The sequence below is a fragment of the Strix uralensis genome, chromosome 6 (genome assembly GCF_047716275.1).
Source record: "Strix uralensis isolate ZFMK-TIS-50842 chromosome 6, bStrUra1, whole genome shotgun sequence".
NCBI classification, from domain to species: domain Eukaryota; kingdom Metazoa; phylum Chordata; class Aves; order Strigiformes; family Strigidae; genus Strix; species Strix uralensis.
This window is the reverse complement of record NC_133977.1, coordinates 36,293,688-36,317,768: the sequence shown is the minus strand read 5'-3', so window position 1 is coordinate 36,317,768 and position 24,081 is coordinate 36,293,688. Positions and strand designations below refer to the sequence as shown.

Here is a 24,081-nt window from a genome sequence, read left to right as displayed (position 1 = left end):
TGAAGTCCCCACCCTGGAAACCTTCGGGCACATGTTTCATTTTACTTACTGAAGTCGGGATTTTAGGCACATGTATTTGTAAGATTCTGCTCCAAAGAATAATTTTTCTGTTTTTATCAATAACTCTTATCCCAGTGTCATGATTTGCTATCTGCCTTGCAGCATTTGAGTATCTGTTGTAGGAAAAGTAGTACTCTGAGTTGTCTCCCAGCCACTTGCTTGCTCTTTCATTAAATTTTAAAGGCCAAATTGTGGCTCATAAATTCCACTTCTATGTGTTGCTGTACTGCAACTAAGTAGCAGCAGCAGCCACCACCTAAAAAGTACAAATTTCCTGCCCCTTGTGCTGCAGAAATCAACATTTACACTCCCAAGTCCTTATTTCCAATGAGTTAAATAATTACAGATGAGTACACTGGCATGTTCAGGAATGGAAGGGAATGCAGTTCTGACTGTAGGTTAGGCAGCATCACTGTAGGAAGTGTGCACGAAGCCGTTCCCGTTGGTACAAGCAACAGTTTATGGGCTTCACGTGGAAAATGGCACGTCCTGAAATATAACAAATATTCAAAATTACAGATGAGATTAAATGACTAACCACAATGGTGAATCTTTCCAAGATGCTTTTACAGGCTCAAGCATGAGGATATTGATCTTTTGAAATGCTGCAGGCAGTGCAGAGTGATACTTGCCAGTGCACCAACCCTAAATCATTGATATGCATTTACTCACTGTTTAGTTATGTGGAGGAATGTGAATGGTTGTATTTCATAAATGTTTTGCAAAGGAACATAAATTCATCATTTTTAAAGTTAAATTCAAGTAAGCAATGAGCTCAAGGCTTGCTACTGAGTGGCTTTGAAATTTTTCAAGAACTTTAAAATGTTTCAATCCATATGTTTAAGACAAAAATTGTTCTTGGGGTAGCTTTCAAAGTTGGAAGAACATGTGTCACAAGTGATAAGGAGAGATGGGAAACTTCAGATGACAGAGTAGACTAAGAGCATTGTGGGGATGTTCAGAGGGGGGCTGAGAACTGGTTGAGGATGAGACAAAGCCGCTTCATGAAATGAATGGGGGATAAAGCTGAGGGAGCTAGCGCTCAGTGGCACAACAGTGAGTATTCCTTCTGAGATATTTACTTACCTGAAATGTGTCAAATGGAATTAGCAATGCCTGCTAACTAGTAATAACAGGATTAAAGACCTTTTCATGGTTCAGTCATAAAGCAAGTAGTTCTTAATCCTGTACTTTGACTGGTAATGATGTCTTTAAATGAAACTTTTTCATTGCAGAGACTAGACACTATGGGTATCTTCACCATTAAAAATACAAATGGCCTGAAAAGGGGGAAGAGAAGCAAAAATGATACTTCTGATCTTTAAAAATGAATTAGATTGAGCTCATTTAATTAAAGAAGCTTAAATAAAATAGAATCATTTGATCAAGTAGGCTTTTTTTTTGTAATGTCCTGAAAGCAGTTGTTTATATAAGAAGAGATTGTCAACTGTATGAAATTGCTTCTTACTAAGCAATAGTCAATAGAGTGGTTCCCACTACTTACGCTATGTGTAATTTAGTCATCAGACAGGAATATCTTTAGTTCACTTACATAGCAAGTACTTGGCTGAGTTATTTTGGTTTTCTTGGTTAAGCAATTAACCATGTCTTGTTTATTGCTTGTATTTGTTTCTTTTACATTAGAAAAAGATATACATTTTTACTGTGGAAATATGTATTGACAAGAAGTGTTTGTTGATATTATTTCAAAAGCTTGATGGTTTCAGCATTCTCTAATCCTTGTTTTCTTTTGGTGTTAATGCTGGGTCATATGTCAACTTCCCATAAATTCCCAACTGTATCAAATACTATTTATAAAAGTATAAATGTAATTACTGGTCAGTACATTTTGGATTATTCGAACTGGATTAACTATTTTTTCTTCAGTTTTGAACTCACTGACAAGTTTTGAATTTCTGACCATAAAGAACTTTGTTCCAAGTCACCCTTGATTCCCAGTAATGGTTAAAATCATTACATTGCTCACAGTATGAAAAAAACCTCACTTTTATTGCTTTCTGCAGCAGAAATCATGAAGTGGCTACTGTTAAAAATCAAAAATGCCATTAGTTTGGGGACTCATAAGGAAATCTATTTCAGATGGTAATTTAGAAGCAAAGAGAGAAGCAGTAATACTGATAATAAAACTTTGTTCTCTTCTTAGTATTTTCCCATAAGTCGTTTATCATAGAAGTATGAGAGAATGATAAATGACTAAGCTTTTAAAATGGTCTTTGGTGGAAATATATTTAATTCATGTTAGCAGTCACCGAGACTCCGTAGATCAGTATACATCGATGAAATCATGAAACAAAAATTTCTATTGTGTGTTATTTTTCTAGTGCCGTTAGCTGCATTTTCTTACTGTGATTCAAGATGGTGCATATTGTTGATATTAGTTTGATTCCACTGTTAAGCTGTGCAAGCACATATGTGGCCATTGTAATTTCACAAAAAGTAAAGAAAAAGGCTACAACTCTGAGACGATTATAGCTGAAATGCAAGTCTAGTCACAGGCATTGGCAACGCAGGAAAATGATGAATGCAGGAGTATGGACAAAAAGGATTAAGACCATTATTACAGAAAATGCTAGTAGCTGTGGTTCTGCTTTTTATACTTGTCTGTAGCTTTTGGCTTGTTAGTACCTCAGATATTTGTTTCTTAGTAACTCAGACTGGGAATGATAGGGCCAGTGAAGATGTTTGGGGCAACACATACCTAAATTGTGTTGTGGTGAAGTGCTCAAAGGTCTGCTGACTGATAGGAGAAAGTCAGACGTAGCCTTCTGTGGCATACATCTGAGTACGTAAGAACTTCCATATCATAAACCTTCCTCATCATCACTGTATTTGTCTCCTGCCCAAAGTCTTTTATTATTATTTTTTTTTTCTTTTTTGGCCTTTATCTTTCTTATATTGCACTTTGTCATGGAGTCAAGCTCAGCCTCACAAAATGGGTGAACTTGAAATCCTTTGCAACAAAGTGAGCAGGGAGAGGAAAAGAGACAAGGCTGAGAAGTGACAGTGAAGGAAGAAAGGACTGTCTGTCTAGTTTGTTACTTGAGGTAAAAAGTTTTTATGTCAGAAATAGTGTCTGCAGGCTGAGAAAAGGTAACACCAGTCTGCCATTTATTTTTGCTTTTCCAGTGTGTTCTCACACCATGATACAAAGCTGTAACTTACATTTATGATGTATGTACTGTGCTGTATGTATTTGCAGAAGTGTGTATAATTTTGCAACTACAAAACCAGATGATTCTATTAGATAGAATGGAATTAATGGAAATTTTCTTTATCTATTCAACTGTTACAAAACATGTCTCCTGTATGATTCTGAGGAATGTAATAATATTTCTTGAAGTGAATAGAAACATTTCAACTGGGAAGACAACTTCAAAGGAAGAATTTGGCTTGGCATAAGTATTAAAAGTTTGCTTAGTTTGTCCAAATTGCTAATAAAAGGAAATATGAATCCAGTGTTGGTGAAAACTCATGCTGAATTATTCTGTAGACTGTTCTGAGCCTGAGGAAATTATGTATTCATTGCTGAACATTCATTTTATATCTACCAAAATGTTGTTTTTTTCTCTCCATCCCTCTTACCTCATCCAGATTTATATTTTTGAAAATAACATCTACTATCAGCCTGATGTAAAGAGTAGCTCATTGCGCCTGACATCTTCGGGAAAAGAAGGAATTATTTTTAATGGAATTGCAGACTGGTTATATGAAGGTAAGACGGACAAATATATCTGTTTATTAAAACAGATGAGAAGTTCTTGTACAGACCCAACAGCACAAATCTATTCATTTCAGAAAATGCTATCTAAGGTTGTTTTTGCTTCTTTGCCTTTTGATTTTCTTGCAAGATTGCCTTTGTAACTATTCATACTTTGTATTGACTGCTGTTTTGCATATAACAATATTTTCTGAGAAAGGAATTTATTTTCAACCAGAATGTGTCAAATGTATTACGAATACTAGGTAGTATGTAAAAAATGATATAATAGTGAAGTCTTGATGTGGGCTTTTACTACCAACTTCAGTGGGGCTGGCATTTCAAATAGAGCTATTCAAATAAAACTAAACACCCTGTATGTTTTGCTTATCTAGAATAACTCCATTCATACCTTTGGAGCTATTCTGGGTTTGCAACACAAGTGAGGAGGGAAAGGACTGTTGCTTGTGTGAACAACAGTGGCAATCTATTTACAGTTAAAGCATCCTGATAGAAGGCGGCACTGAAGAATCCTAGGGTAGAAGCAGAATTGGCTATGTTTTCTTTTTTACTGCTGGATACATAGCAAAAGGTGATCAAAGATGATACTGCCTGGTGCCTCACTTCTTTTTACCAGTGTCTCTCCTTCAGCCTCAGTGGTGGTTGGTGTGCTGTGTGTTAGCATGACTCAACAACAGACTCCAGCTCCTCAAGCCAGGCAGTAACATTGTGCTTGACTTTAAGAACATGCTTGAATCCAATTTTGAGTGTTCTAACAAGATCTAAAACTGTCATACTGTTACCTCAACAGTGGCTGCTACTTTTACTTAAATGAACCTGGGCTAGACTTCTGGAAAACTTCCTATTTCCGGCAAGCAGTGCCAAAATGGAGCGGAGATAACTCAGTCTGTGATATCCTCTGGCTTCTGAAAACTGTCTTCTGCATAGTACCACAGAATGTTTCTCTCTGCACCCAAAATGCTTTTAACATAATAATAAATGGGAGTAGATTATCCAGCTTGGTACAAGAACTTAGAATTAATATACATTTCAGTTATTCTTTCTATGGAAATCATCAATTTTATAGATAATTAGCTCAGTGTTAAATACTCAGTAACCTGAAGTATATAACTTCTCATATGTACAGTTTTGCAGGCCGGAGTGTTTTTTGGGAATGGTGTTACACCATGCAGCAAGGAACTTCAGTGTGGCCCTTAGAAATGGTCTGCCTGTACCTCTTGACATTTCAGTAGTTACGAGCAGATAGCTCACATCAGGATTTCTTAAAATCTCTGCCCAAGTAAACTCTGAAATTAGAATGGTAGTTTACATCCCTTAGCCATATAAATGCCTGTGTCTGATCATTACCCACTTCCAGGGTTTCTGTTAATGTTTTTAAATGTTTTAATGCAGTGGTCTTAAGGACGAAGGACATCTTTGGAATGGAATATAGTTTTATATGCACTTCATATTCTTCAAATCTAACATGACTGCATGCAAATTGAAGAATTTAAGCATATATAGCTCATTGAAGTTGATAGAGCATATCAAGTTTTTGCTAAAACAAAGTGAAGTTAGTAAGAGTCACAGTCATGGACGCAACAGGGCAATCCTGGCTCCAATTCTGCAAGCATTTTGAGGACACCTGTTCAGAAGAGTGCAGCCTGTGTTTCTCTTCTCTTTGGGGCGCAGTTGGGTGCAGCATGGAGCTGCAGTGAACAATATCTAATGAAGGATCATTATACAGCTCTGCTGCACAGAACAAAATGTAATGAGACTCCAAAAAACATTCCTTCCTACTGCAAAGGATCATAAGGATATCATAGGATAATTCAGGCTGGAAGGGACCACAAAAGGTTACCTAATGCAACTGATCAGTTCTGGTATTTGCCAGGCATTTTATTTGAGCTGTCTGGAAGGGATGGAGTAGACCCACTCTAAGAATTATACAGAGAGGAGACATTTTAAAGACATATTTTAATGGAAGAAATGGGGTTTTTTATACAATTTGGACCTCTGCATACCTGAGATCTACATTTAAGAACTAAAAAGAATCAAAACTAATCTCTTACTTGAAACAAGCCAATATACTTTTAAAATTTATATTTCAGCTTGCCTAAGTCTCAGAAACAGTATCTGAAAGAGGCTGATATAGATTTTTTGTAACTTCATTTGTTTTAAAGATCAACAAACTGTTGATAAAACAAATGACTGTTCCTTGAAGCTTGAAATATTTCATGATAAACAGAAAAAAACAATGGGGTAACTTGGAAAGAACAGGAGCAGCTAGCACAATAATGGCAATGATGCTTGTCTGAGGTTATGCTCCTGCTTCTCTTTGTGTGCCCATCATTCCTACAGACACGTTTTATTAATTAATATTTGAGGACTGAAAGGCTTTAAAGCTTCATAGAACTTCTTTAGCTGACAACAAAACACAGACCTCTTCATATGCGCTGTGGGTGATTTTTGCCTGTGAACGCATGGATACGTCAGTCTCATACCTGGCTGATTTTCAAAAGGGCCATGAGCCTGCTTCTCCTTTTTTTGAAAAGGAAGCCAGGTGTATCCATTCAAGTATCTTAATCGTCCACATCAGTTACTGCCCCAGTTTGTTCTTATTCCCTGTCTCTACAGCTATACACATACCTTTGTCACGAGAAGGAAAAGCAAAAGGTGTCTCGCCTGGGACTAGAAGTTTCTGAAATGGTGTGGGAGGTGATAATGCATTCCAAAGCCTTCCTCCAGATACATGTCCTAAAGCCTTCCTTAAGTGATTTTACCCCTTCTTTTCCAAGTTTTCTTAATTCCTGGCCGAAATAGCTGTTGCATTTCCTGACTTACAGAGAACCATTAGGGTTCCCAGAGATGCAGGCAGGCAGTGTGCTCTTCTCCACAATATACATAATTAAAGTCAAGAGTAAAAGGAAATTCTGTCTGTACACGTTGGAGGACCATGTCCACGTCCTTTATCATGAGTGAATATACTGCTTCTTTCCCATTAACTGTTGCTTAACCTGGAGCAATCTTCTACTTTCAGTAGTGTTTTTAATAGCATCAGAAGCTGAGCAGTCTGAATATTCTCCAGATGAAGTTAACAGATTTGCAGTTGAGTTGTGAACTGTTCCTCCTTTTGACCTCATTTGTTTTCTTTTATCATTTGCATGAGTTTGTTATTAGCATTCTACCTTACAAAGCATTTGGGAATAGCTTTTCTTTGTGTGAATAACCTTGTTTGAATGCAAACAGTAATATTTTAAAACAAACACAGTCGTGATTTTTGCTTCTGATATTCACCATTCATTCTCTGCTGTCCTCCTGTGTAAAAGGTTTCAGTGATCCAGCCAGGGAGAGAAGCATGACCCAGAATATATGACTTTGAATATAGGTCCCAGCTTCATTGCACCTAACCTTAGATAATTCGACACATTAAGCCACTTCAAAACTTTCAGATTCTGATTAGCATCTTGGAGAGTCTCCATTGACAATTTAAGTAGTTTTGTAGGTAGGCTCTTAAATTAAGTGTGCAGTCAGGCCTTTGTTCCCATTAGTATACTCTTCTCAATTAGTTTTCCAGCCAAATTCTTCAGATTTAAGCACAGAATGCTCACCAAACAAGTCAACATATCAAATACGTAATGAAAAAAATCTAAGTCTTTTCACAAGTGGAATCAGAAGGCTTGTGCAGGGTGAATCTGGAATTGGTTAGGAGCTGCTTTACTGGGAGTCCCGGAGTTTTGAGTGCTGCTTCTACAGTTGTTTCTGGTTTGTTTCTTTCAAATATGAAATACAATGAAAATACATGTAAGAAAACATTGCATGACATTTTTGAGAATTATTTTCATTTGGAAATCAAATAAAATTTGGATAAAAATAAAAAGTTCTGTTTGGATTTTCAAAAAGTTACATTGCAGAAAAATGAACTTTCTAAGAATTAAATTTGACCATTAGACTGAGACAAGGAAGTCAAACTATTGCACTCCAGAATGATTACATAAATATCACTGTGTGAAGATCTGTGTGTTACCAGGTGCCACAGCTCAGAGAAATCGAGTATACTAAAGTTTTATATTAAAAGAAAAAAAAAAAAAAAAAACAGCTTGACAATCCTAAAAACCCTGTCTATTAAAATGGTCCAAATAATTTAAAGATTAATTAAACCCATCTAATGGAATGCAATAGAACTAAACCATATGGCAGTTACAATCATCTTTCACGTTTAGATGATTTATTGACATCAGTGAAAGTATTCATTTGGTTAAAGTTTGGTCTTTCGATATGCCTTGTTATCCAAACATTCAACCCAGGATAATGTGAAATTACAACAGATGCATTTCAAGTAGGCAGAGAAAGAACAAATCAGCGCCAAATGAATGAGTTGCAAACTATGTGATAGTTATTTTTATGGACCCTAAGGAAATCTGGTTTTGCAGAGGAACTTCTTCATTCTCACGTTGCCCACTGGTGGTCTCCAGATGGTGAAAGACTAGCGTTCCTGACCATAAATGACTCTCTGGTACCAAACATGGTTATTCCCCGATTTACTGGAGGTCTATATCCAAAAGGAAAGCAGTATCCGTATCCTAAGGTAAGATGAGTGTGAGTGCAGCCCTCATGTCCTCTTCGTTGTTCAGTGATAGTATTCAACCATATGGAAGGAGTGTTTCTAGACAGTAAGAGAGGCTGATTTTGTTCATGTTGCTTTTCAGGAAATATTAATTACTTTTGTTTTCAGTAGACTGTAACACCTTTTGCTGGAAAGAAACTGTTGGGTGAGGGAGCAGTAGAGAAACTAATTTGTAGTAATTTCATCACTGGTATATGCCTGGTAAAATCAATCCACTACTTCCAAGAGAAGAGTAATATGTTTGAAGGACTGCACAGAAAAGAAGGTACTGTCACAACTGCACTGGAGTCACACATGCTGTGTGCAGAGTGCAGGGCATGTTCCATGGCAGTTATATATATCTCAGTAAATTATGCTGTTATTAATAAATGTGACAGACTGGCCTTGCATAAGATAAGCCATAGTAAAATCTTTTCCTGGGCATCAAAATGAGAAAAAAAAAAAATACAGAAAAGAGCTATCACTGAGTTTCAGAAGATTTAGAGAAGGGTTTTTAGATTTGTGTCAGAAAGAACAGGACAGACAGGGATAATGTCTGAAATCGCTCCTCGTTTTCTGGGGGTTTCCTGATTAGGTGCCTCTCTAGCTGTTGTTTTTGTGCTGAGCTCCAGTACTGGTATTAATCTTCCAACTTACCAGTTTATCCATCCCTTCTGTGCAAGCGTATGAGTTTCTTTCTGACAGGATATGTGGGTCCTTGTGTGTGGTACTCCCTTGACATTTCAAGGGAAGCTCATCGAGGGCTTTAGAAAATACTACTGTTACCCTATTCCTGCTACTGTTTTTTGATGATTCTTGATGGGTGGACAGTTAGATTGTACCAGGTACTGTGACACAATAATATGCATGATATAAATATAATGTATGTGTGCTATGAAATAATACTCATAATAATGAAGTAACAGTATTTTCAGAGATAGTTTGCATACTTGCTTTGACAAAAGTCCTTAAGTGACAGAGCAAAGAAAAAAATAAGGAATATTTTTAAAAGTCAGCTTTGTAAACAAATAATGAGTAATTCCATTTCATTAGCAATTCAGCATAAAAGTGATACACAATACTACTTCAGTAATCTCATTAATGAAAAAACATTAGCTTTATTTAATGTCTCCATTTAATGCCAATTTAGTTACCCGTTAAACATCATTAATTGGTAATGAAGCTTGTGGTATAGCAACAGAGCTGAAAAAAAAAGGTTTGGTCTTTATTATAGAATGAAACCATTGGAGAAAATTATGATTAAAAAATAAAAGGAAACCCATAGGTGTTTGTGAATACTGGAGCATGCACATCCATGTACGTCACACGCACAGACTGTATTTTTCAAAAAAAAACATGAAAAGGAAGTTTAAATTTTATTAAATACATTGAGAATAAAGCAGGATTTCAATGTAAAGAGTTCTTGCATTACTGAGCAAATGTTTTGGGTATTATACAAAATTTATGCTATTTAAATTGTCATGAGGAGAGTGGTAGAAGAGTTGAGGCTGTTCACTGTCAAGGGAGAGATGTGGATGTGAGCGTTTTCTACTCAGGTTGAAAACCCACCTTCAGTTTCCTGAGTCCACTGCAGGCTGCGGGAGTGCTCGGTGTTGGCTCTGCTGACCACAGCACCTCCCCAGCCGTGGGGACAGACCTCGTATCGAGCTAGAAGCTGCTGCTGTAGAGCTGTAGCTCAGATGTATCCACACAGCAGAGTAGGGCACACCATGGATGGTTGTAGCAGAGACAGTACGTTGGGCCAGCGCAGCCCTGAACGGAGCCCAGCTCTGGCTGGCAGCCTGCATTGGGCAGTGCCATGGCAGTGACCCCTCTGCCATGTCCGGAGCAGGGCTGGGGGTGACAGAGCTGGGGTGATGCTGTACTCCAGCACCTCGTGTTCAGGGGCTAGCACAGATCTCGTCATGCCCCTTGTGAAGACATGCTTTGGAGTGTCTCTCTACAACTCATACTCATGTTGGATAGTAATTACTTATGGCAGCCCTCCCAGTGAGAGTACTTGGATACCGCTGTGCAGTTCATGTAGGGTTCAAAGGATGTAAGGTGACTACAGTTGTGTCCTAAGGACTTCATCTCTCAGTGGTTTTCTTCCACAGTTTTGCATTTGTATAAGCTGTGTTCATGCAAAGGATGCCTTTCAAAGACCACATTTCTTTTGAGGAAAATGTAAAAGCTTTTATGGGGGAAAAAGAAAATAATTCAGGAATCTAATTAAATCCATTTTCAAAACTTTTTTTTAGCACTAGTAAAAATGCACAAATACAACTTTCTTGTCCCCATACCACTCATTTCTGAGTGGATAGAGCATTCAGACTATATTTTGGGATAAGTCCAATTTCTAAAGGGAATTTGTGGGTATATTTCAGCCAAGCTATTTTGCATTTCTAAATGCCCCTGTGAAGAGCCAGATACACAGCTTTGTATACACAGCTTTGTAGTTTATTATGGTTAGATTCATAGAATCAGTGGTTTTACCTTGTCCTTCCAATATTAAACAAAAGTCAGCCCCATTGAGAGAGACACTTTTCATCCCCCATATCGCAAGGATGCTATATAGTGTTGTGTGACTCCTGTGACTTAAGTGAAAAAGAAGCCTAAGTATGATATGTCAAGGGCAGTGATGTGGGACTAGTAGCCAGCCCTGTAGAGCCTTGTCTTCTATCTCCACTCCTTTCTCTTAATCTCAGGAACCTCCCTTAGTAACAAGCCATGTCACCGGGAGAAGGACAAATCCTGGCTTCCTGTAGGTCCTCAGGATTTATCAGACTTTTTCCAGTGGATAGATATGAAACTGCCATTTTATTCGCCTTTAGCAACAAGAAGTATTTTGTTTCACATAGAGCTGGCCTGCCAAAGCAGCTGGGTCCTGAACAGGGCCAAAACCAGAAGTTTCCATCTCAGCAAGCCAGGGAGGGAAGACGGGGGGAAAACTGTGAAGGAAGACTGGGGGAAAACTATAAAGGAAGAGGAGGAAAAGGAGGAATGTTATCCCAGATATAGGACAGCTTTTTGGAAGAAGGAGCAATAGTGTCTAGAAAAGACTTTGCTGGAGTCTGGGTTTAACTGCTGGTTTAGGAACTGGCTGTGTTTTTGCAGCTTCACTGAACTGGGCCAAACCCCTATGAGCATTGGTCCATTGCTCTGGATGGGAAGGTCTGCCATCGGTGAAGAGCAGTGAGAGAATTACTGAATTAATACTTATTTTTTTTTAATTATGTAATTCATATGGCTGTGAAATTATTTTTTTTAATTTAATATTTTAAAATTGTAATAATTTCTTATTATTATAAAGATAATTATGTTAGAGAGTTGTCACTATTTTGTTGTCACTGATTCAGTGCCTCTAAAGCTCCTATTTTCTTTTTTTCAAAGGCAGGTCAAACAAACCCAACAATAAAGCTGTTTGTAGTTAATCTGTATGGACCAGCACATACACTGGAACTGATGCCACCTGACAGCTTTAAATCAAGGTATATAATTTCATTGGTTTGAAACTCATGTTTAATTTAACCTGACTGTCTCTCAGGCTAACAGTTGCCTTTTTACATCAGCACAACACTTATCTTTGACTAGAATCTTCACCCCCATGGCTGAACATAATGATGATAAAATAAAACACAGCTGTACTGGATTGACGCCCCTCTTAAAAAACGCAGGGATCTGGTATTTGCTCATGTGTGATCTCCTGAGAAGCTCCAATTTACTTGAAATATATGAAAATAAGAATAGTAAGCTATGGTCAAAGGGGCTGAACAAGAGCCCTGTTTCTGAGATTGTTACTGCATTCGCTTTCAGCCTTTCCTTGCTGTGTGCCAACTTGTGGCTTTCAGTTTCTGAAATGAGATTGCAGAATATAGAAGTGTATTACAAATGCACAGAACACATAATCAGGGTGTTCCCTCATTTAGAGAGAAATATTCTGAACTTTTCAAATCCAGTAGGTTATGGAAAATTTCATTCCTCGTCATGGGTGACATAAGGTGAGATGCGATGCCACCAGATCACATAGACTAAGAAGGTCTGTGCTGTGTTTTTCAGGAGAAACTGCTTCAGAACGACTGAGCTAATTTAACAGTCCCTTTGACTTTGAGGCTGACAAAATGAGGTCTGGCTGCAACCTGCTAAAGTTACTACCTTAAGCTGAGCTCCCGATTACCTGTCCTCACTTTGAGATGCCTTGAAACTTTTGTTTAAGGGCAAGAAAATTCTCATCCCTTCCATATGCATATTCCAGTTTGGAGAACTGAAGTTGTACTGATTGAATTCCCATTGTGGTTTCAGTGCACATGCTAATGGTCTTCTGACTCTGAATTATTATATAGGTAATAATAAAAATAAAAGAGTTACAACAGTTGAGATCTGACTGCAGTCTAAGGGCCAAGGAAGTGCAACTTCCTCTCTTCACTCAGGGCATTATCAAATGGGGAAAGACATGGAAAGGATTGGCAACCATAAAGCTACCTCCAGCTAAAAAAACCCCTCTGAATATAGCTGCTATTTTTGCAGTTCCTACAAAACCCAAAAGATCTTTTGGTAATTGTTCCCAAAACAATCAGGATGTTAACAGTGGGCACTGATTCACAACCATCGCCACCAATTTTAAACTGTCATAGCTCTCTTCAATACAGATTGAGGTACTCTAACTTTGTGCAGGAATAATTTAATAGTGAATTATGCCTTGCAATTATTTGTGTCAGCTGGAATGCTTACTGATTGTGTTAGTGAAAGGAATGGTTTTGTGCTTTTTGAAGTATTTTCTTTCTGTTGATGGACCACTGCTGAAAAACATAATAAAATCTCCTGCTGCTTCCTAACTCTTCATTAATTTAAGTGACAGTATAAAATCTGAAGGAGATTCCTTGTCATCAGGATTAGCACCTTAACTCTCTTAAACAGCATTAAAATTGTCCTTTAAATGCCAGAAGGCACAAAGAAGGGAAATGAGAAAGCAATGTGAAATCTTCAAGAAAAATAAATCTTGAAAATATTGTTTGGATGTTACGTTTTCACTCTAGATTTTTCAGATTCATTCCCTATAGAATTTTCAGATTTATTCTTCCTCCCCAGCAGATTGAAAATGAAAGTAGAATCAAATGAGTGAATCCTGGTATCTCAGAACCTTTTTTTGCATCTTGAAGCTGAAGGCTAGCAGTAGCTCAATTTGTGGAATCTCTTTTGTGAGCCTTAAGGGGCATCTTTGCAGATTTTTGAGTCCTTGATAAAGATTGTTGTTGCTGTTTAATCGAAATAATATTCATGTCTAAAATTCTGTTTTGCTGCTGTATCAGAAGACAGAGTAAAACTTTAAACCTGGAAAAAAAGTTAGTTTGTTACTTTTAGCTATTGAGGTATAATATCCGTGCTATAAAAGTAGCCAAGTGTACTGTAAATCTTGCATTCTGACTCTAGATTTGAGTAGCAGTCAGTCATCACACTGGTCATCAATCCATATATAGTCAGATATCAATATATATACAGGTTTGAAGAATGAGATTTGAACAGGACTTTCTAGACTGGAAGTCTTTAGAGTTTGTAATGGTTGGGAGGTTTTTTTTAATAAAAGTAGTAGCTACTTTTAGTGGTCAAGATTTTTCAGTACCTTCCTAATCAATTCATTATAGAGTCATTAGTAAATAGGTAATGGGAGTCTTTCAGAATTAAATGGAATGGGACACTATCATATATAGTTTTATGGAGCTTTCAAGGCAAAAACATTTTGGAAATATGTATTGTACAAGTCATAACCAACTGCTGTTATGGGAGAGATTCACTCCTACACAGAGAAACCACACAAATGTGTAGGGAATGAAGTTTCTGTTACTTATAACTGTAAAAAGTAACGTTCAGATTCTCAACTCTCCCCAAATTGTGTGCAGTGCAGGACCTCTGAAGACAGAAAACTGTTTCTCTGATTTTTAGGGCATCTGGGAACTTGATGTAAGATTGAGTAAATTCAATGTTCCACCTTCATTTACTGCTTGCAGTGATTCTATAAAGGTGCTTGGTAATATTTCCCATGTTTTGTTCAGGTTATTCTGATATAAAGATAGCAATAACATTTGTAAATTTACTCCTTAAAGTTTTATTCTATGGAAAAATTTATCATCTACTGTGCATTGTTAATGCCACAAAAAGACCGACAGTCTTCCTTTAAACATGTGGTTTTATTCTGTGCAATTACTGTTTCCCCCACGGTGTTTCTATTCCATGTGTACAATTATATTATGTTTTCTTCAGTGGCAAACATGATTTTGTACTGCAGGGGTTTTTTCTCATTAGTCCTAGAAAGCCACTGTACATGTAGGATGAAATATGTGTGCATTCATACACTGCTAGCTCCTGAAATTCCAGTTGGAAAGCTAAGACTCGTCTCCTGCTGCAAATCTTGAAAAAGCAGTGTGGTGTGCAAGGGGTCAGTTCAAACCAGTGTAACTTAAGACACCTGAAGAATCTTTGTAACTGCTGATATTTGGATATAAGATATTAATGTGATATTAAGAAAATATGTAGGCTGATTTTTCAAAACCCATGCTTGAATTTAGACCTGACAGGCAGAAATTTTTTTTTTTTCCAAAGTGGAAATTGCTAAGAGAAAAAGTGAAGTAATGCATGAAAGAAGTTGCAGTTGACTTATTAGAGTAGACCTGTGTTTCCATACATGATGAAAAGATTTTTCTGCTAGAACTGTGTATTGGCTCTTGAAAGTCTCAGCATGGGGATCATCCATTGCTTGCTTTCCCCATTCTCAGCATAGTGCGCAAGCTGCATTGGCTCTACACTGTTTCCAGCCTTTGCTGACCAGGTAGCTTTAAAATGCGCTATAAGAAATTAAGTCAGTCCTTTTTTTTACTTTTTCCAATAGTATTTAAATGCCTAAAAAAATGCTAGATGTCCACATTCTTATTTCATATATACCTGCTTTTAAGGAGACTGAACTATACAGTGAGACCCTTCTGACTTTGTATTACAAATTTAAATAATTGTTATTGATTTTAATTAACTTTTTGTAATGGAACTGAAAACACTTAAGAAATTGAGTTTGCATAAATTCAGATAATGCTCTTACAAGCCTCACCAATGTTTCTATTATCCACGCATTTCCAAATCAACAAAATCATTCGGATATTTATGTACTTCTAGTTTGAAATCACCTTTTGAATCTCAAAAGGTTGGTTTTATACTTCTGGCAGCCAGTTTATCTGAGCCTTGCTTTGGAATAGAAAACTTATTTGATTCTAACTGGAATTTGGAAAGATGGTGGGGTATGCAATTTGGTATTAAGAAAACTCGGTTTTACTTTCAGTTTTTCATAGATATGCTGTGTCTAGTCACTTCTTTCATGCTTCTGCCCCTCCCCTCTTCTGTAACCTAACAATAACAATACCTATCTCACAAGGCTAATGTAAAGGATTCATTCACTATCATACCTTATAGCAAATGACTGTAATCCATTCAGCCAAAGCCTACAGGGTAAAAATACATTCACAGACTTTATTTTATTGAAGCTTTCCCACACAATGCCAAGGTATTTATGATTAATCCTTTCCCTGTTCAGTGGGAAGAAATGCAAGTTCTGCACGTGGGCCAGGACAAGCCCCTGGATCAACAGGGTTGGGACCCAGCTGCCTGCCCAGCCGCCCTGCCGAGGGATTTGTGCTTGGGGCTGAATAAGAGACAACAGCACACGCTTGTTGTCACCAAGGCTGTACTGTTCAAGGAGACAGGTGGCCGGGAGACCAAGGGAGGTTGCTCTGTCCATGACCCCATAAAGACAGAGCATCACCCACACCAATTTGGGGATTTAAGGGGGATGATGAGAGTCTGTCAGTCAGCTACCGAGATGGTCATGGCCAGGGCCCATGGCTGCAAGGAAATGGGGAGCAGAGCTTGTTAGCCTGACCAGGATGGTGGCCACCAGCACCCATGGGAAGGGGAGCTAGAAAAGCTCCTTCTAACCAAATACCCATGGCTTAGTCTCAGAAGAAAACTGCGGCACATCCATCAATGTATGCATAGATAAAGTCATGTACAGTATACCAAAACACTAACAAACTGTAGTTATCTTAGCTACCTTGCAGGTCATGTCTCAATTTGCGTTGTTTTCCATGTCTATTTCTGAGAATGACATTTTCTATTAGTATCTGTAAATTCTCATACACTTTTCAATATACAACAATATAAATAATTTAAGAATATAGTAAATATTCTAGAGCATTGTGCACGGGGCAAGTTTCTGTTGTTTACCTTCTTGGATAACAACCTGCCAGCAAACTAGTAGAGCATAACAGGTTGGCTTTCTTTAGGTGAACCCTCTTGTAGTTATTATCCAAATCTATAAACACCATCAACAAAAGTAAGGTTCCTTTTTCTAAATGTTCATTGTCTTCCAGTTATTCTTATAAACAGATTTCTTTCATAATCAGCTCATTGGCTTAAAGTTAGAGCAGATTTCTTCATTATAGTGAATGGTATGAAGTTGCAAAGTTTAGCTCTCTTTCTTGAACAGTTTCTTATTTTAGAGTTTAATACTGTGGGTTATTTTCCTGTGATGTTGTCTATTTCAAATCTAAGTATCTAATGTTCAAATTTAATTACGATTGTAACTATGCTTCCAGTGTAATGCAGTGCAAATCCCTTTCCTTTGCTCAGCTTATTGGCTCTGTTGACTTTGCTAAGCACTTACAATCACAGCCAGGAAGATACACATATATATCTTTCTTGTCACAAGCATCCCAATTCCAAGTGAAACAAGACGTGCTGGACATCCTTGAGTGATGATAAATTTGTTAGCAAAGTGTTAAACTACTTCCACAGAACTGTGTATCAATTGAGATATTCAAAATAAAGGAAAATAATCTATAAGAAAGAAGCATTTAAAAAGTTGGGTCTTCAAGCTTGGCAAAGGATGATAAACTCCTTTGATACTTAACGTGGTTTTTTTATCAGCTGTGAAAAATGAGTCCAGATTTCATCAAGTTATAAGTCTTTGTAAAAAAGTTAATTGCCATATGCTCAGGAAAAACATTTGCTTTCTTAACACCTACAGTTGGAAAATTCTTTCTCAGTGAATATCCTCTATCCCCCTCAGGCCCTAAGACCTGACCTTTCTTGGTGTGAAGCACCTCCTCCACATACGTGAGATGTTCCAGCTCCTACTGTGGAGCTGACTGTATACATGTCATGTTCCTGGTTCACAGGTCTAAGGGAAAGCTGTACCTTCTTAATACTGATTACCTTATATAATTGCCTTAGACCATTTGAAGCCAAACACAGATTTAAATACCAAATGTGGAATCAGAAGTAGCTCTCTGTCAGGTCAAGGAGCTTGAAGCTCTTGTTTCTATGCATTGCCTGGTTCAATCCAACTTAGAATAAAGTGAGTCACATACAAGCTCCTTCAATAGTGACTGATCATGGGATGGTGTGGAAGGAGACTGCCTTTTCTGTGTTTTCAGTGTTTCCTGTCTGCTTTTATACAGAGTAAAGAAGAAAGCTAACTCTTTGGAATTCAGAAAGGAAAAAGTCCTAGGGCAGATGAGAGGGAAGAGACTAACAATTCTGAGATGAAAACTTGATTAGACCATGAAATGGGAACTAGCTAAAAAACAAAAAGGCAGGTCCATGAGGCAGGGATTGAATGAGGTTTTCTTGTCAATCAGGGATTTCAGTGGAAAGCTTAAGAGCTGGTGAAATGGTGGGGATAGAGGAGATGGGTATCAACAAACGGGTTTTACGGTTCCCATGATCATCTTAGTGGCCCTACTGTGAGAAAAGGGATTGATAAAGAGAAACCTGAAGCTGGCTACACAAAGTGTAGGACAAAGAAAGGAGTGGGGTGAGTAGACAAAGCTTGAGTAAAACAAGTCACAGCAAGAGGGAAGTCCACTCTTACTAGGCTAATTGAATGCCAAAAGTGGATTCTGTCTCGGCCGCAGAGCCCCTGTGTGGTACAGTGAGTTTAAACTAACATTACATAGGTGATGAATAATTGTGTTTGTTATTCTTCGGGCATGCAGTAAATTAATCGACAGTCTGGTTTAAGAAATGTTCCTGAACAAGGATGAAAGTATGCTCTGAACATGCAAAGTGCTGTAGAGCACCTAATTAAATGGGTATCAAATTGCAGATCTAAAATGAGTGTAAATTTTTATTTAATATCTTGCTTCAGTCCCTTGTCCAGAAAGTAATCATAGCCTTTCCTCTTTCAAGTGATGTTGTGAGAAAACTTAATGTATGTACAGATGCAAAGTCTAATAATCCCAGTACATTTGTGTATTTGAGTCTGGAGGGAAAGATAGAGTGCTTATTTTCATTACTAGAACAATAGATTAGTTGCAAAAAAAAAGCCCAATAAGTTTGGAGACACAAACTGATAGCAGCTTCCTTGGAACTAACCCAGTTTTTGCCCTGCAGGCTTCTCCATTTTTATTCAGCTGTATCAGCCAATCTAATAAAACATATGGTTTTCTTCTACAAACTTCGCCTTGGTTATATCTGTTGACCTGCGACAACACTACTCCTCTGTATATGTGTATGTGCACTGTATATGTGAAATAGATTAACTGCAAAACTGAATTACAAAGGAACATTACCTGGAGACAGTATTTAATTTCAGAAGGGTATGTGTTTCTACATATATATATATACACACACACTATACTACACTCCTGATAAACATGTCATAATGTAGTGAAATTTGAACATATTTTTATGCATAGTTGATGGAAGGGGAAAAAAAAGGAATTTGTAAATGATCTTTTACTTTCACTTCAGTGATCAAGAAGCTTATGTCAGTGATGGAAGATGATATGGTTTGATTTGGGCTATTAATTACTATATCAGCTGGATTCTGTATAATTAAATATCCTGTTTCCATACCTCACTGAAGACTTTTTCAAATGGACAGCTTAGGCTCTATTTTGTAGAATTTGGTTCTGGGATAATTTATTTTTTGTTGTCAGTGGATGCTGTCTTACCTTGGTGTCTAAGTACTGGTAGAGGGAGTCAGTCCTTCTATACATGTTTTGAACATTTGCTTTTGGCTATGTTCGGGCTTCTGTATGCACAGTTGCAGGGGTTTTGGACGGCCTTATGAAGGCACGACTGCAGAGGGAGGAATTTTCAACTCTTGTTTCTTGAGTTCTGCTATGGGGAACCAGTTACCTGAGATTTGGTGTTGCACTCTGTGGTTTGTTTGTTAGATCATTGCTTTGTCGGCTGTGTCACCTGGTCTCGTGTTAGATCTTGTGTTATTTTTGGCATAAATTTTTTCTCCTCAGTAAGTTAAAAAGATTTTTAAACCAAAAAAGGTAAGTATTAGAATATATCTGAAGTCACCATTTCTAGTCATCATTCTGGTAATCGCATGTGAAAATACCTCTTACTAAAGTCAAGCATGAAAGTTGGGCATATTGCGTTGTTCAGCTGTGATCTTCAAATACAGTACCAGACTGAGGCTACAGTGAATTGCTGTCTCTTGCATCTCCTGTGTGCAGCATCAGAGTTGTACACAACTTTGCTGTTGGTGCTGTTTAGCATCTTTGATCTACTAAGAAGTCTTTTGAATGTATAATTAAACATGTGTTGTCAAAGAGTAATGAGATCTCCATCAGTATTAGATTAAAAGCCTAATTATATGCAAGCTAAGACCCTTATTTTAAGAGGGAGCTGAGTTTCCAGACAAGTTCACTCCACTGTTGCACATAACTCAGCTGGACTATGAAAGCTGCCAGCTGCCACGGGTAGAGAAGTGAAGCAAATAGCCTGGCTGGGATGACAAGCAGCAGCAGGTCTTCCTCTGTTACATCCCCAGTCTGACAGCCTAGTAGGATTTTGTGAGCAGGGAGGCAGATACTCCATACCATGAGTCTGTGCCTAGGAAGCCTCCTTTGCTCAGCCAGGGTTGTTGAGGGACAGACAATTTGACCGATATGAGCTATTTGTTAAAGCGGAAGCTGACACGCTCTGATACCAAGTGTGACTTCCCTTTTATGCAGAAGCAGAAGTCCCAGTATAAAATACTTGTTATAAAACATAAAAATTTTAAAGTATTCTTGCCTGTACTCTAACATTACAGAACTACAGACTTTGGTGGTTTTTTTTTTTTTTTTGTTTAACAATAGGGCTGGATTCTTTTGCAAAAATGTGTCTTCTGAAGGTATTTGGTATAGGAAAACACTGACTTCTGTTGGAATTTAGTGCTTGTTTTTAAGATGGCCAGCAAGTACATGGTTCATATGAATTCACAAACATATGTTTCACAAGTATATTTTTCGCAGTTGGTAAAGTTTCTATATTACAAATGGCTGAGAAGGAGGTGCTAATGAAATACAAATTTTCCAGAGGAAGAGTGCACTGGGACTGAGCCTTGCTACTTGTAGGAACACAGATGCTGGTCATTCGGGGTTATTTTCTCCATCCCTCAGTACTGATACTGTCATGCAGTACAAATCCAGCATTTGATGAACTGTGTATGTATATATATTTTAAAAAGTCTAATCTGAAATAGGAATGATCTGAACATTATGTTTTCAAATGTTTATTTAGGGAATATTACATCACCATGGTGAAATGGGTAAGCAACACCAAGGCTGTGGTGAGATGGTTAAACAGACCTCAGAATGTCTCCATCCTTACAGTTTGTGAAACTACAACTGGGGCTTGCAGCAGGGTAAGTTGGATTTTTTCCTAAGCTCTCTTTTCAAGGTTTCTTCCTGCATTTTGTGTTCATGTTCAGAAAAAGATTTTTGGAAATCAGTTTGCAGATGCAGTAGTTGCAAGCTGAATATAATTAGTCAACAGGGAGGAAATGGATGTGAGAAAATTCCAAATCTGGTGAAATGATTTCATGTAATTAGCAACTTTGAGTGACATTTTCAGAATTACTAAGCTTTGTTCATTCATTAACTTCAGTGGAAACTGCAGTTGCTGAACATCGTGTACTTTGGATATAGCTAGTGCAGTGACAAGCTTGTCTTCCGTCAGATATTTTCAGCTGCCTGGTTTCTTCTTTCTCCCCCTACAGAGTTTCATTTCAGATCTTTCTATCTCTCACAGCTTACATATGTTGAAGGAAAAGGTGTAAAATTCTGATAATTCTGGGAAATTGGATAGCAGAATTAAATAACTTTAGAAGGAAAAAATTGAAACACAACAGGGATATTTCATTTTGAATGTAAGCCAAGCTGAAATACATTTTTGTATTTGAATCCAACCACATCCCATCCCTTGACCCAGACTTTGGCTTGACACTCCTGCATTACATCTCTCCATTTTCACAGTCAATCTTGCATCTTGAATGCAGTTAGCCACTTTCCCATTCTGAGTCACGATCTCTTCCCAGAACCAGCTAAAAGTATAAATATTTTCTATGCATGCTAATATCAGTACCAACAGATGCTCCAAACTAGAGGGTATAATTTGGCAGTGTAAATGGTTATGAGTGATTAATGTAGGTCTAAGTTTGGCCTCTGAGTTAATAGGCTCCCATCAGTGTCTTGCTACTGCAGTCAGTTGTGTTAAAGTGAGCTTGTCTGCTTCTTTTGCTACATACTGAAGGTTGCTTTTCCTCACTCAGAAGTTATGAATAAATCCTCAGACTATGGATTAAGATTGTGAACATGGAGATTTGTTGATTGGGTTGCTTTTTTACCTGGTTCTTGCAAGCCTTGTGCCCCTTTATTAATAAAGTCGGTCGTGAACCACTGTGAGCAGTCGCTTCTGAAAGTAAACTCTTATGTGCTTCAAGGTCAATTGGGCTTGTCTGAAGTAGGTATCCAGGGAGCTATAATCCAGGACATAATATAAGAGAGAGAGATTGAGAAGTCCCACTCCCGAAGAATTAAAGTGCAGTGAAGGACCTTTTAAGGTGGATGAGGAAAGATAGTGATGCAGTGTCACCATATGAGTGCAGCTCAGAGGCTCATACTTGTGACCCTGGATGGTTCCTACGCTGCCTCTGTTGGGATAAGGTGATGCTCTTGAGTTCAGTAATGGATGAGGAAAGGCCTTATTGTGAGAATTTAACATTGTATCACACATTTGATTTCAACTGTAAACTTTTTTGTTGTTGTTTAGCATTTTGCATATGTTCTCAATTCCAGAAATTACTGTATATAAATCAGCTGCTGTAGTAGCTACAGATTTTTCATTTTGCAGGCCATATATGTACAGATGCTTCTGTAGCTAATAAATTTTCATGACTTCAGTGTGACTGTGACAGTTTACAACAGTTGACGTATATTCTATATTTTTTTTCAACACCATGTGCATGGTACTTGGGGTGTTTTTAGATGGCATGATGTGAAATATGAGTGTGACCAATAAAAACCAATCATTTGCATTTTTTTTCTCTTCAATAATGTCACACTACAACCCATTAAAGCAAGGGATTGTGATTTGAAAAGGTCTCACAATTTGAGCTTGTTGCTGGCTGTTTGCCCAGTGTTGATGAAGGACCTAAAATATCCAGTTGTCAGATGATGCCTAGAGGTAAAAAACAAATAGAACTGCCTGTGTAAAGCTTCTTGATAGCTAATCAGAAAGGACTGAAAAAGGCATTCTTAGGTCCCCTGTGGTGTTCTACCAAAAACTCGGAATAAAGCAGCTGACTTTGTAATTAAATTATCATTTGTTTCAGTGTAAGTGCCAGTGAAAAGTTGTGAAGATTGTAACATAGTAGAAAAAAAACCATGAAATAGCTAAAGACCTTTTGCTGAATTTGGGAAATATTTCTGATCTATAGCTATTCCATAAAAGCATTTTTTCTTTCATAGAAATATGAAATGCAGTCAGACCTGTGGCTTCCTAAACAGGTACAGTATAAATGCTATTTCTGGGTGTATAGTGTGTAATTGCTTAATTGTCATTTTTATTTAATTATATGTTATTTTATAAGCTATTAAAATCCATTCCTTTTAAAATTGAATACTTTTTAGGATCCTAAATTAATTTAACAGCCGAGGATTATAGCAGTGTCGGTTGAAACATTCAGATGGAAGCTTGTTTCTCTGGTAGTGGGAATCCTGTCACTTGGCATCACACAGAGGACATTTTGCTATCTAGCTGACTGTCAGTGGTGAAAAGAGATACACCCTTCCTCCCAGTGAGCAATTCAGCCCTTCAAACTGAGAAACCTGTCTGGATTTCAGAGCCAATATTCCCTTCAGTTTTCAGTCTCTCTGCATTCAGTTAAGTAAGCACTTAGATGACCAGCTGATTAACTAACTCTTGAATGGTTAAAGATAGATCAGACAAATCCCATTCCAAGCATGTCCTATATACTCTGCTGATTTTTTTCTGATTAAAAAATAACCTTACCAAATTAAACCCAAAGGAGTTCAAAGATTAGAGGTCATATGGGCTGTAATTGGAATGCATAAGAATAGTATTTCTAAATTCATACCCAGAACAATACGTTGAACTAATATGTCAGAAAATGATTCCATTTTGATAACTTCAGAAGAGCTGTCCAATAAATGGATGAAACATGTTCTATTTAAAATACATTTCAGGCTTCATTTTGCAATGTGCAAATGAGAAATTATTTTTAAAAAGGCTATGCTTTTATAGCAAGCCATTTTCCTTTAATATGTCTGTGTAAAGTTAGATGTGAAGAGATGGTATCACACCAGGCTACAGTTTATGGTAATACTATGATTCAGAATATCACTTCAAT

At 37.5% G+C, this 24,081-nt stretch overlaps 1 protein-coding gene across 3 annotated transcripts in view; it reads left to right on the top strand.

Annotated features, from left to right (window-relative positions):
• The window catches only part of DPP10 (dipeptidyl peptidase like 10), a 555,621-nt gene that overhangs the window by 491,453 nt on the left and 40,087 nt on the right, over positions 1-24,081 (top strand). For all 3 annotated transcript variants that reach the window (XM_074873697.1, XM_074873696.1, XM_074873698.1), the window contains 5 exons: positions 3,673-3,793; positions 8,212-8,366; positions 11,778-11,875; positions 20,952-21,075; positions 23,180-23,218. In XM_074873697.1, the coding sequence (XP_074729798.1) occupies positions 3,673-3,793; positions 8,212-8,366; positions 11,778-11,875; positions 20,952-21,075; positions 23,180-23,218 (537 nt within the window). The remainder of the gene's footprint in view (positions 1-3,672; positions 3,794-8,211; positions 8,367-11,777; positions 11,876-20,951; positions 21,076-23,179; positions 23,219-24,081) is intronic.